The 12,761-nt window shown below is 33.2% G+C and overlaps 1 protein-coding gene across 1 annotated transcript in view; it reads right to left on the bottom strand.

Annotated features, from left to right (window-relative positions):
• Myo31DF (Unconventional myosin ID) overlaps positions 1–12,761 on the bottom strand; it is a 49,005-nt gene that overhangs the window by 12,685 nt on the left and 23,559 nt on the right. Inside the window, exons 2-4 of the mRNA XM_089702138.1 lie at positions 3,646–3,826; positions 1,000–1,121; positions 366–585 (exon numbers count right to left, since the gene is read on the bottom strand). Coding sequence (XP_089558264.1) covers positions 366–585; positions 1,000–1,121; positions 3,646–3,826 — 523 coding nt within the window. The remainder of the gene's footprint in view (positions 1–365; positions 586–999; positions 1,122–3,645; positions 3,827–12,761) is intronic.

Here is a 12,761-nt window from a genome sequence, read left to right as displayed (position 1 = left end):
CTAGAAATTCTTAGTGTAATAAAAAACTTGTCTAATTGGCTAGCAACATTATTGGATTTCATGAAATTTAGTTCAGAAAGCTGATAGCTATATCAACCTCATTCCAATCACAATCAGCTTATTCTCAAAGGCTAAGTCTATTTTTAGTGTGATAATTTCCTTTTAGATTGCCACATTTAAATTTTGTTTCGCTGATTGATATTTGATAGGCTTATTATAATTAAAAACTTTTGTATTATCAGAAAATACATTTTTAAGCCCTTTTAAAAACTCTTTAACAACTGCAACTGCAACTGCTTCTTCCTGTTAAAGATAGAACACTGAAAAAACATCACAACACTAAACTACACATTTTAACTACTAACCTGGTAAAATGCATGAAAGTTTCTCTCCCCAGGCTGGAGGCTGACGACTCTGCTCTTCTCTAGCAGATAGTTACTTATATGGCCACCGACTGGATCGCCCTTGTAGTCGAAGTTAATATCCATATATTTGCCAAATCTTGACGAATTGTCGTTTCTGTTCGTCTTCGCATTACCGAATGTCTCGAGTATCGAGTTTGACTGGATTAATACGTTCTTCACTCTAAAAGTAAACAAATTACTTAACCGGCTTATTCTAATTAAAATTTTAATCCAATTTATTCGAGTGATTATCTAAAAAAAGATATATATGAGATAGATTAGATCGTTTTTAAAATGCAATTTATTCATTATGCAATTTGGTTTTGGAATATACATATAGGTACTACTTTTGACCCATCGACTCCTTACGAGTTTACCTTTCAAGCTTTCATAATAATAATTGAAATTCGTTTGATATGTACTTGTGTTCTTTTTGGAATACACTGAACAGATTTTGTCGAAATTTAGTAAACTACTGATTTAACACATTAGACACTTAATTCTACTGACCAGACGTACAGAAATAGACAATTCGAGTACTATTCCTACATTTCTTACCATCAATACCAAAATTTCTCCATGTGGCTATATTTACCTGTCAATATATTCCCTGTGTACTTGTGTGGTGTTTGCTGCGATGTACTTCATAATAAACTTCGAGGCTTCCGTTTTACCAGCTCCTGATTCCCCTGATATGAGAACGCATGTGTCTCTGCCCTGTAATTTTAAAACAGTGTTGTAAAATATTTATTTCTGAAGATGATGCTATTGTTACAGATAAATGTTTAAGAGCAAGAGTTTATTTCTCTGTAGAAAATTTTACAGCTTAAAATTTATCTTCATCTTTTCATCGTGCTATTTTATCCTACATTCAGTATATGTCGTTGTGAATATTACATTGCTAAAATTAGACTTTAAATGGTTCTTTATGGGATTGAATAACATAATTCTACTCATATTAATACACTTAACATGCATTCCCAATTATTAATTTTTAGGAATACAAACCTCACGCATCGTCGTTTTAAAAGCAAACGGAGGGAAAATAAAAAGTACCTAAATACTAAATATATGACGCAGATCTTCTGTGAGGTTTTTGTAAGTAATCCGCTTCTGTAACCTAATTCTTGCTAAGCCATTCTCAATTCCGGATTTCGATGGATAGAATTAGCAAGGTCTTAATATCAATTGGTTTAACCATTGCTAATTTTAATCTGTTATAATACCATTCATATAAAAAATAAAAAAATAATCAGTAATGAAATTAATGTCAAAAAAATGTCAAAAAAAGTATTTAATAAATCCTCTCATCCATTCTTATTATTATTATTTCAAAAAATACAATAAAAATTTTATAATGCATATACCATATTTTTAACTATTCATCAACTATAATAATCAGTCTGTAAACTACATTTATAACTAGTTCTACTAATTATAAATTATCAAAACACCCGCTATCACCAAGTCAACGAAACCCTAATTAATTATTAAGTTTTATCAAATTTATGGCGTTGTAATTGTTATTGTAGCATTATTTAAAAACCAGACAATTGTGTCAATAACACAGATGGAAATGCATTTTTATGGGAAATCCCTAATTCCTAACTACACTCATAATTAATAAAGTATGTTATGTAATTTAAAAAAAAATGTGTTTTAATCAAAAAAAGCTTTTAATTTTATTTTTTGTGTCCGTGCCCTGTTCCCCGTTTTATTCGTTGAAGGAAAATTTTTAAACAGCTGATTCGATTTTGATAGGACCTATTGACATACGTGTTAAGGCAACATAAAGTTATGTCTCATCTGAAATGCCCGAAGTGGCGGACACGTTCTATAACCCTTTATTACTTTAGTTAAGCTCTTACAGAGACTACACCATAAAACAAAATTCGCAAAGACAAAGAATCTTCCCAGAACGCACATTACGGGTGGTCGGCTGTAACTCAAAGTCGGCGAGGTGTTGAACACAAGCCAACAATACAACACACAATGGTCACTAAACGATTACACCATTGTTACAACACTGGACTTGAGTATAATTATTTAACATTTTTATTATAAGCTTTTAGTCTGCGGCTTTACTAACAATAAATGTAGGCTGTATGTTCAATTCATTTATTGCTTATCCGATACTTTAACAGCTATGAAAGTAAGTATAATTATTTTGCCAGTGTCGCTTTTAAAATTTAACATTTATTCCTTAATCTTTATTTCACAAGTATCTTTTCAGTAACAACTTCATGAGTCAAAAAGACGTGAACATTTTTAAACTTTTCGAAATATAATAAAAGTAGGATTCGTAGGATAACTGTAGCGTGGTGAGGGTTCAAGTGTCGCAGAGTTCATTGCCCTGTTTTTAACCTATATTTTTCTGTAATTATTTTCATTCAAAAGGATTTCACAGTTGCATTTCAATGCATTTTTATCCAACGTAAGGTTTCTCTCTTTTCGGTTCAAGTGCTGGAGTTCACTGCGTTGTATTATTCGCTTATTTATTTTAATTTTTTATTATGATATATTTGTCTCTTTCTAACAGTAAAATTAGCCCTATTTCTAGTATAACTTGTTCTACTTTATACAGGTGAAATGTACCTACCTAATTTTATTTTTTGCACATTAACGGGAAAGGCTGTAAACATTTAATACTGATAGATTTATTTCTAGAATTCCGGCTATAATCCATCTAATAACTGACCAAGTGGGGATTAACAGATATCTATATAATATTATCAGATCGATTTTTTGGTTCTAAGTAACGCTTCATGATACCAATTATCGCAATGGAATTGTCGATCGTGCACATAAATTGTATTTCAATTTAATATTTCCACGCTCGTGCAATGTCGAATCAAAACCTTTGATCGAATGCCAATGCAAAAAAAAATCTTATTTCACACTTTATCTTCTTATTTAACACTTTATATTTTTATTAATATACACTGCGTCTCCTTATGCACTATAGGTCGTCTTAAAGAGAGAGCTACTTTAGCGATGACCACTTGTCTGACTCAAGATTATTTAATTTGAACTACCTTTTTTGTATAAGCAGATAGTAGTGATGAAAGGAACGATAAAAAGCTTTGATTTGATTTTTTGCACGGTATACCTATTTTAGCGGAGAATTCGAACAAGCATATAGTTATGTCAGACTTCCACAGCAACCGTAGACTACAAACAACTCTAGCCTAACTAGTATTCATTTTCCATCCAGTCGCTTTCAGTAGCAGTATAAATTTACCTGCTGCCTCAACACCCTCTGGCAGGCATCAGCAACAGCGTACACATGTGGGGGCACTTCGAACATCTCCCTGCCCCTGTACTGCGCCATGTGCTGGGCGCCATAGATGTCCAGGCTCTTGTACGGGTTCACGGAGACCAGCACCTCGCCGATGTACGTGTAGATTTTGTTGTTTTGAAATCTGTAACAAGATACAGCGACATGAGCGAAAGTTCAAGAGAATTAATTTGTATTTTAATTTGTTTATGTTTTAAATACATAATCGATAACGCTAAAATGTTTAGAATTTGCAGGGGGTTACGGGGAAAGTGATAGCGCTTGACGACCATATAGTCATGACAGACTATAATATAGTCTGTCATATTCTGGAATTCTGTCTGGAATAAATCCCGTTTTAAGACATGAGGGTGGCTACCCCCAGGTGTTTAGTGCAAGTAACGTTTTAGGAAATATTGAACAATAGCTATTTTTCCATTCAAAGACTCATCAAGCTCATCATAAAGCTTTTAGACTGACAAGGCTTACATCGTTATGAAACTTTCATTAGCCTTGTTGCGTGCCAAAATTCATAAGTTCCGGCCATTGACCCCGCTCGGCTGTTGCATGTCATCGCTCATCGCCAACTTTTCCACTTTTATTTCAGTCCATGTTATCATATAGCATCGTTTTTATAAACAACTCCAAGTCTCATATTTGCATTTTTGCACATGAGCAAGTAGATACCAATCTCAGAAATAATCTTGGAATATATGTCATATATCCTCTACAACATTACCGTTTCTTCTGCAGTTGGATAAAGACAGTTATGTCGTGATCATTCCAGAGTTATAAATACTCAAACACTCGACAATCGACATTGAGTGTCATCTCACTGGAAGCGCGTCAGGCGACCTAAATACCGATCAATTTATTTATTCGACCCATATCTTAGCTTCCATGTAATCCTGAGATTTATCGCAAACGAAAACATTATGTTTTCTTGTTGTTTTATATCCGTTATCAGGGTCAAACTAAAGTTCTGATGAATTGTACGATTGAGATGGAATTGACGTTACCATAATTTTGGTTCAGGGGCTTTTATTAAGAACAACATAACAATTCTACTGTACTTTGTGTAGTATAATTAAGTTTTGTAACCTTTTAATGTTGTGAGAACCAAATAAAGATGATTTTATTATTATTTATTAATTAAGTAGGTATATATCCTGAAGTGCTCGTGAACAATTTTAATAATAATTATTAATACTTCAAAAACTCTACCATTCTCTCATTTAAGATTATTTTCTATTATAAAGTCCATTTAACTTCTAAATTAAAGAAAATAGTCTAAATAAATTATAATACATTGTATTTACTTTGTACGAACGTTTATCAACCAGCTGAATCTCATATGATGAGATCATTGCGCTTAACTTGATTTAATCAAGTTACCTTGTCATGCTTTTGGCATAAAGAGTGGTAGCAATTATTTCATCAAAACAATTTACAAGGATAATGATACATATTTACTTGGCCGGATTACCATCATTAGAAAAAAGAATAAATTAAGTTTGAATAAATAAATAAAACATTTGAAATACAAACTTAGGACTGAATCGGAAACAAATCTCTTAGGCGCGGGACATATACAAGCGGCGCGGCGCGCCACGGGCGCGCTGCCGGCGTGCATCGGGTGCGCTATTGTCATTTTGTATGAAATAATTTTGGAAAGGCGCAACCTTGGCGCAACCTTGGCACAACCGTGGCGTGCCGTCTCGACGCCTGTCCAAAATTCTTTCATACAAAATGTATAAGAAGGACGTGGTGCAAAACAGATTCAAGAGGTGCGCTTATGGCACGCCCGCGCCCGCGCCGCTTGTGTTTGACCCGCGCCTTATGTATCGGATTTCCTCCATTTCTGACCTTCGAAACTTGTTTTCAAAAGACAAAAAGGATATAAGAAGTTGCTTTGATTTCGGACACCCGCATACTCTTAACATCCTAAAGCAATTGAATTACTTCTTAATTTCCATGTCATTGCCAAAACACAGGCATTTCAGTCGGAACTCGTATCGCTAACATTTTCATAATCGATATAATATAATGAGGCACAATATTCGATATGAAACAATTAGCGTTACCATACATCTATAGAAGAATTATCATAATTTATTATTGTGATTAAAATAAATGACTAACTATAAATGGTTTGAAATCAGCATAATATTGATACCTATAGGAGAAGAATATTATGGCCCTTGTTTTCATATTCTAAAATTTATAAGCTAGTCATCAAATGACTTAATAAAAACAATCCAATAATTGCATCATCAATCAAATAAAAATACCAAATAATGACGTCATCGCCAATTAAATGCAATATCATTTACATCAACACACACACACACATAATAAACACACCAATAAAACATTGAATATCTATTTATTATAGCTATAAATCGAAGCCTTATGGCCGTGAACATGAACACATAAACATAATATGTGCGCTTATCTAAGCTGCGCGCGCGCCGCTTACGTCACCGCGCACAGCGCACCGGTTTCTGGATTGTAGTTCAAGAGCAACCGGACAGCGGAGGCTGAGCAGTGAGCATTGCTAAATATAAGACATAAGACCATTTCAAACTTACGTACACTCTGACCAAAAAGCATTAATTATCAATTTACTTGAGAGACAATTTTGATTCCCCTTAATTTTTAGTGCTGTCTAATATGTTACCATTGTTAATACGGATCGTGCTTAATTATTATACAATACGATGATTCAAAGCAAGGAGACATAATTAGTATTGATAACAAGACGTACCTACATCTAGCTCTCTACATGTAAAAACTGTTTGACTAATTGCCAGGTAGGTTCAGGTTCAGGCCAATTAATCTATACTAATATTATAAAGCTGTTAGCTGAAGAGTTTGTTTATTTGTTTGTTTGAACACGCTAATCTCAGGAACTCCTCTTCCGATTTGAAAAATTCTTAGAAAGGCTATATAATATCATCACGCTAAGACCAACACAAGCGGAGCCACGCCGGTAAATCCGCGGAGAGCAGCTAGTAGAAAATAAGCTTGAAAAACAAGAGTGCTACAATTCATAAATATAAATGAAATAGATTAATTCAACCTTCGATTTATGCCGATACTTTAATATTTATTTTTAACATAAATTCCATTATTATCACTTATCAGCAATTTAGATAATACACCATTATCAATATTACAACACATGCGATACCCGGAGTTCCCAAAACTTTATCTAAGAAAATATATTGAAATGATAAAAATCTACTGTCCTGTAAGTATGAACAAGTATAGGTACATATATTTCATATTATAAGGTACTATAATTTTGTTTATTTCATATTTTTAACAAATTACAACCATGATGAAATCATGTATGAATTCACCTGCGCCCACACTAAGATTTTTTGCCTTTAAAACTACATAAAAACTAGGCTTACAAATATTCTTCATACTTAAATACCGAAGATAGGTTCTCGAAATTCATTTTTTAAAATAGCGGAATAATACTTCCTAAGGTACCTCGATTGTTAAGAAAAACGTCCTATCTATTAACTTTTTCGAGAATTCCAGGAATTCCATCACAAAACAGGCAACGTAAACAAAACATTTAATTATTATAAATTACCCTCACTACCAGATAAACCTGCAGAAGCAATTACATAAACACGCTATCCCATTTACACATTTGTCCATTGTTTGTGACATAAGAACTACTCGCAGGACATTATTCAAGTCTTCAAGATGATTCATAGTAAAATTAAAATGTATAAACAGATGATGAGTAATCCACAATCATCGGAGTACGTCATCACGCAAGTATGGCCGGCTCTCCTAGACTCGAGGATTAGCATATAAATTAATGGAGTTTTATTTAAGAAAAAGTAATCGTTCAAACAGATGTAGAATTTGAAAATGCATACCCCATTAAGGATAAAATATATAGGGCAAGACTCCAAATGATAGTTAATTGTTTATTTTTCTTTTTCTTTATTAGGGACAATAAACAGTGGTTAGAAGTACAATAAAACTTAATCTAAATACAAGCATAACTGCCCAACCAACAACATTATCCACAGTTTGGGATAAGCTAAACATAAGACAAAATATTTCAGTACATATTTGAATAGAATCATGACCTAAATTATGTCCTTTGCCAATTTATAAATGGAATAAAAAGTATCGTAATCCTTTTATCAAAACCACTTATGCAACAAAATACAATAGAAAGGGTTTAAAACTTTAAACCCTTTTAGTTACGTGAGTTGAGGAGGCAATCGATAAAATTCATACTTTTGACCCCACTGGCCTGGTCTACTGGTCTACTAGCTAAGGGCATATCTATGATCTAGTAATAGATAATAAACGTTTTAAACATGCATGTTTGGCACTTTATTTTCACCCGAAAGTAGATTTAATTATAATATGGGTACATTAGCAAACATTATCGAAATTCAACTCTTTGAGTAATCAACACACACGGGTCATTTATACCCTAATATTACTCTTACTCATGAATTGGATACTAATTACAGAATAGAGAGCATTTTAAGCCTTTTTTGGCTACACATAAAAACAATAAAGATTCCAACAGGTGATTATTAGGAACTATAACAGCTGTTATCGACAAGTGTTCGATCCATCGTCGTATTGCATAGGCGAGGCTATCTGCGATAAATATTGATAAGATTGTCTGTACTGGGTACTTGACTCACCAGCACTATTTCGATTGTTGGAAATTTTATTTATATGATGATACTATTCAATGAATATTTCTGAATAGCGATAGCTGAAGTATGTCAAGCGATAAATAGACTTGATACTTCATACTAGAACATCAGAAAATATCAATAGCAGCGAACGATATTCCAACATTTTTCTTAATTTTATACTAATTGATTATAGCACAAGTAGTATAAGTAGTAATTGTAGTAGTAGTTATGGTGGAAGAAGTTGAAGTCGTAGTGGAAGGAGTAGTAGTTGACTAGTTGTAATACTACAGATATACATCTAGTTGAAGCTAAATTGGAAACTCTCTTGCTTTCTTCCTTTGCCTCCTGACACTACATAGGTTAACCAAGACCTACCCTATCACATTCCTTGCCCATATTCTCATTAATATCAACAAAGGACCACCACCTCTGTTTACACTCCGTCTCTGACCTCCAGTGTGCCGTACGTGCTGCACATACGAAGCCGCGGTAGAAAGCGTGTCATGCGTTGACCAAAACTGGCTTGCATGGACGCTTTGCGGTTGACAAACAATGCTCATTAGAAAATGATGTCACTTAATTGATAGTTTGTTATTGAACTAATGTTAAAGTATTTGAATTCTCAATTTAAGCATCATACTTCCTTCCTCACAAATGCATTGAAATGTATAGGCTCATTATTACTAGGTAATTGATCACCGAAGTTTGGAATTTCCACCCACATTCAAGAATTAGCTTCACAAAAAAGGAACATTTCTCCTAAATATAGGTTCAATCTATCCTTATTTTTCAACTCATCTAAATAAGATCAACCATCTTGATGAGAAAACATATAATCACGATTATAACGCATTTAGGTACGATTACCTATGCTGTGTGTAGGTTGGTACTTTTCTCTTATATAATTAAGAAAAATAACAGTGCAGATTGAGAAAGATAGCATTTGTTGAGAGGAGCATTCCAATCATGATCCGAAACTGGTTTGGTGAATACCAAACAAAACTGTATAATATGTACATACATTTACGAGATTACGAACCAAAGATGCTAAACAATGAACGACGAGTGGTCGTCGTCGTATGTCGATTATAATAAAAAATATCTTATTGTGACTGTGAACTTTACTCTTCACATTGAAAATTGGTATTATTTTTAAGGTTTCCCATCAAAAGCACTCACACCTCGAGACAATGTATCAAAGAAAATTGTATTTTAAGAACTTGCGATAAATTTCTCATTATTTAACTCACAGCTACGTATCTTATATATAAAAATGAATCGCAAAATGTGTTGGTAAGCGCATAACTCGAGAACGGCTGAACCGATTTCGATAATTCTTTTTTTATTATACTCCTTGTAGTACGAGGATGGTTTTTAAATAGAGAAAACGTAAATATGTACCACGGGCGAAGCCGGGGCGGACCGCTAGTAAAACATAAAAAGTAGATAAATCGTCAGTCAACGAAATTACCGTAGACAATGCATTCACAATGGAATTGGTACACCACATGTTAAATTCCAGCTGGTGACTGAATGGGAAAACCCTTTATTTATCACCCTAATAACATGGTTACACTCATAAATATAAGTACGATACTTTAGTTCACCTTTGTAATGATTTTTAACCGACTTCAAAAAAGAAGGAGGTTCTCAATTCGACCGTATATATATATATATTTTATTCTACAGTGAAATGACAAATCGCTTTTAAAAAGCAAACTGCTTTCGACGTACACAATCACACATAATACAACTATTCACTTACAACTCTAGTCTCATTGTAGGAACAAGAATACAATTTTATAGTGACGAATATTATGTAACAGAGTCAAGAACCTTTGTTCTATTTAAAGCAAATCTCGGAAATCTGTCGCAATAACTCTATTTTTACAGACAGGGAAGCTGTAAAACAACAATTAACATTCTTCACTGAACATTGATGCTACTCATTAAATTATATTTGTTTTGGAGGTGTCGCTAATTGAATTCATTCGTGCGTCCCACGTCGTCTGCCCACTTGACCCAACGCGTGCCGGCCGTTACTCCTTCATACAGAAATATGTGAAAATAATGTGGAATGTATTCGTGGGTGAAGGGCAGAAGGGACAGTCAGTTTTGGTAAATTTTACTTTTGCAAGATTCAATATGGCATTGCTTTGAGGTTCTCGGTGAGTCTAGAGAAATAAAACACTAGTTCTCACAAACAAAAGCGGATACTAACTAGTATTTACTTCACTACATTTAAAACTCGATCGTCTTTACATATCAACCATTCCATCGTATAAACACTGGCTAAAGTTACAAAAGGATCAAGTAGGTATACCTATTAGGGCCGATTTTTCAATGCTTGGATAAAACTTATCCGTGCAATAAAGTATTACACGATAATATTAAAATGTCACGTAAACTGTCAAATACGGGCAATTAGAATACGTTTTTAAAATGGTAGTTTTATACATTCGACGAATAAGTTTTTACCAAGGATTGAAAAATCAGCCCTTAGGCTATTAATTCTGTACTAAGGACTCTAAGGGGGTCTCCAATCTCCGTTCTATAAAGACGGATGACTTACAGCAAATAGGGCAAATACCAAAGCCCAGGAAGTGACGGTGTATTCTTGAGCCCACCCAATTTCCTAAACGTGCGTTTGCATATAATGTTTATGTTCACACTCCAAATATAGACGCACCTCGGGAAGAATACGATTAATTATTATGGCTGTAAATATAGATGATATTCATTTTTGAGCATATTTCCTTTAATTTTACGTATATTCTATAATTTATTTTGCTGCACTACGAGTAACACATGTTGTTAAATCGTGAGACACGTGGTTCTTATCTTCATAAAAATGTGGATCATAATATTATGTACTTATTTCACTTAAAATGAAGTTACCACTTACCAGAATAATGTTTTCTTAAGCAAATCACAATTATTTCAAAGAAAACATTACCTAATTCATATCCACTTCAAGTAACTAGTGGTATAGTTTGTCAATAACATTACGGCTGGATGGATCACAATTATTAAGGATCTAGAATCCAGATAAAATTTTGCGAAAATAAAGAAGCAATGAAAATAAACAGTGAAATCGACATAATATAAACAATCTTATCAAGACATCACTACATAGTATAAAACAAAGTCGATTTCCCTGTCCCTATGTCCCTTTGTACGCTTAAATCTTTGAAACTACGCAACGGATTTTGATGCGGTTTTTTTTAATAGATAGAGTGATTCAAGAGGAAGGTTTATATGTATAATAACATCCATTAAATAGTGGCGAAGTACTGTTATCTTTGAGGTTTCTAAAGTGATGTCGTAAAAAATTACATTTTTTCCGCTTACATTGCAAACGCAGGCTGAACCCTACCAGCCGTACAAATAAAAACTTGCTTATTCAAACCTTATGCAATGAATAGATATGATAAGAATAAATAAAGAATAAGGATGTCATAATTTCTTACAAATAAATTTGGAATAACGTCGATGAAACTATGCTCACGCTATGCAATAGGCGCGGAGCGGCAACGTAGCAATTCATTCACAAAATTATGAAAAACATTGAAATTGTCTACGGTTAAACCTTGGTGCTGTCATTTTGACGCTCGTTTGACTTCGTCGAATTTGTTGTGAAGTTTCATCATACGATGTTCTGTTTATTTTTTAAATATTTATCTGAAATAATTTAAATATATCATTAAATATGCAAGCAAATGAAAGAGAACGCTATCCAATATCCGGAGAACAGAAGATAAACCCACCTTGAGATAGAGAATTGCCAAATAACTGGTACTCAAAACATACAACTCCAGGCTTAGAAGATTTATATTTTCAACGAAAGTTTATAGTATTGTGATAAGTTTAGAAATAAGTGATTTATGTATGTATGGTTTGGCGCATGTCGTTAATAAATAAATTATTATAAATATCAGTTTTTCATAATTTCGTATATTTTGACATTTCATACAAAATATTCCATTTCAATAAGTACGTAATGAAATTATTAATTTGCTCAATATTTTCTACTTCTCGTATTACTCATTGCTATTATCTCAAATTTAGATTGAAAATTGGTTCTAAAACTTGTAAAACACAGCACAATGTACTAAAAGATATGTTATAACTCAGTTATGTCAGACTTATACTAGGGTGGTAGCCGGAATAAGGACGGAATAGCATTAGTATGAATATTTATTACGAAGTTATACTAGGTTACATTTATTTCGTGTTTATTTGTATGATTTTTCCTTATTCTTAGTTTATTCTTTGCATAAAATGTTATAACTCGTTTATTTGTACGGCTGTACGAGTTTTATCAAAATAATGTACTAAGTATTATACACATTGAAAAGGTCTATAGAAAAGTCCGCGATGGTATATGTC

This window comes from Colias philodice, chromosome 13 (genome assembly GCF_061535455.1).
Source record: "Colias philodice isolate Cphi_HAF_F1 chromosome 13, ilColPhil1 Martin Lab GWU primary, whole genome shotgun sequence".
Taxonomy (NCBI): Eukaryota; Metazoa; Arthropoda; class Insecta; order Lepidoptera; family Pieridae; genus Colias; species Colias philodice.
Note: the sequence above shows the minus strand (reverse complement) of the source record. Positions and strands in the feature narration are given on the sequence as shown.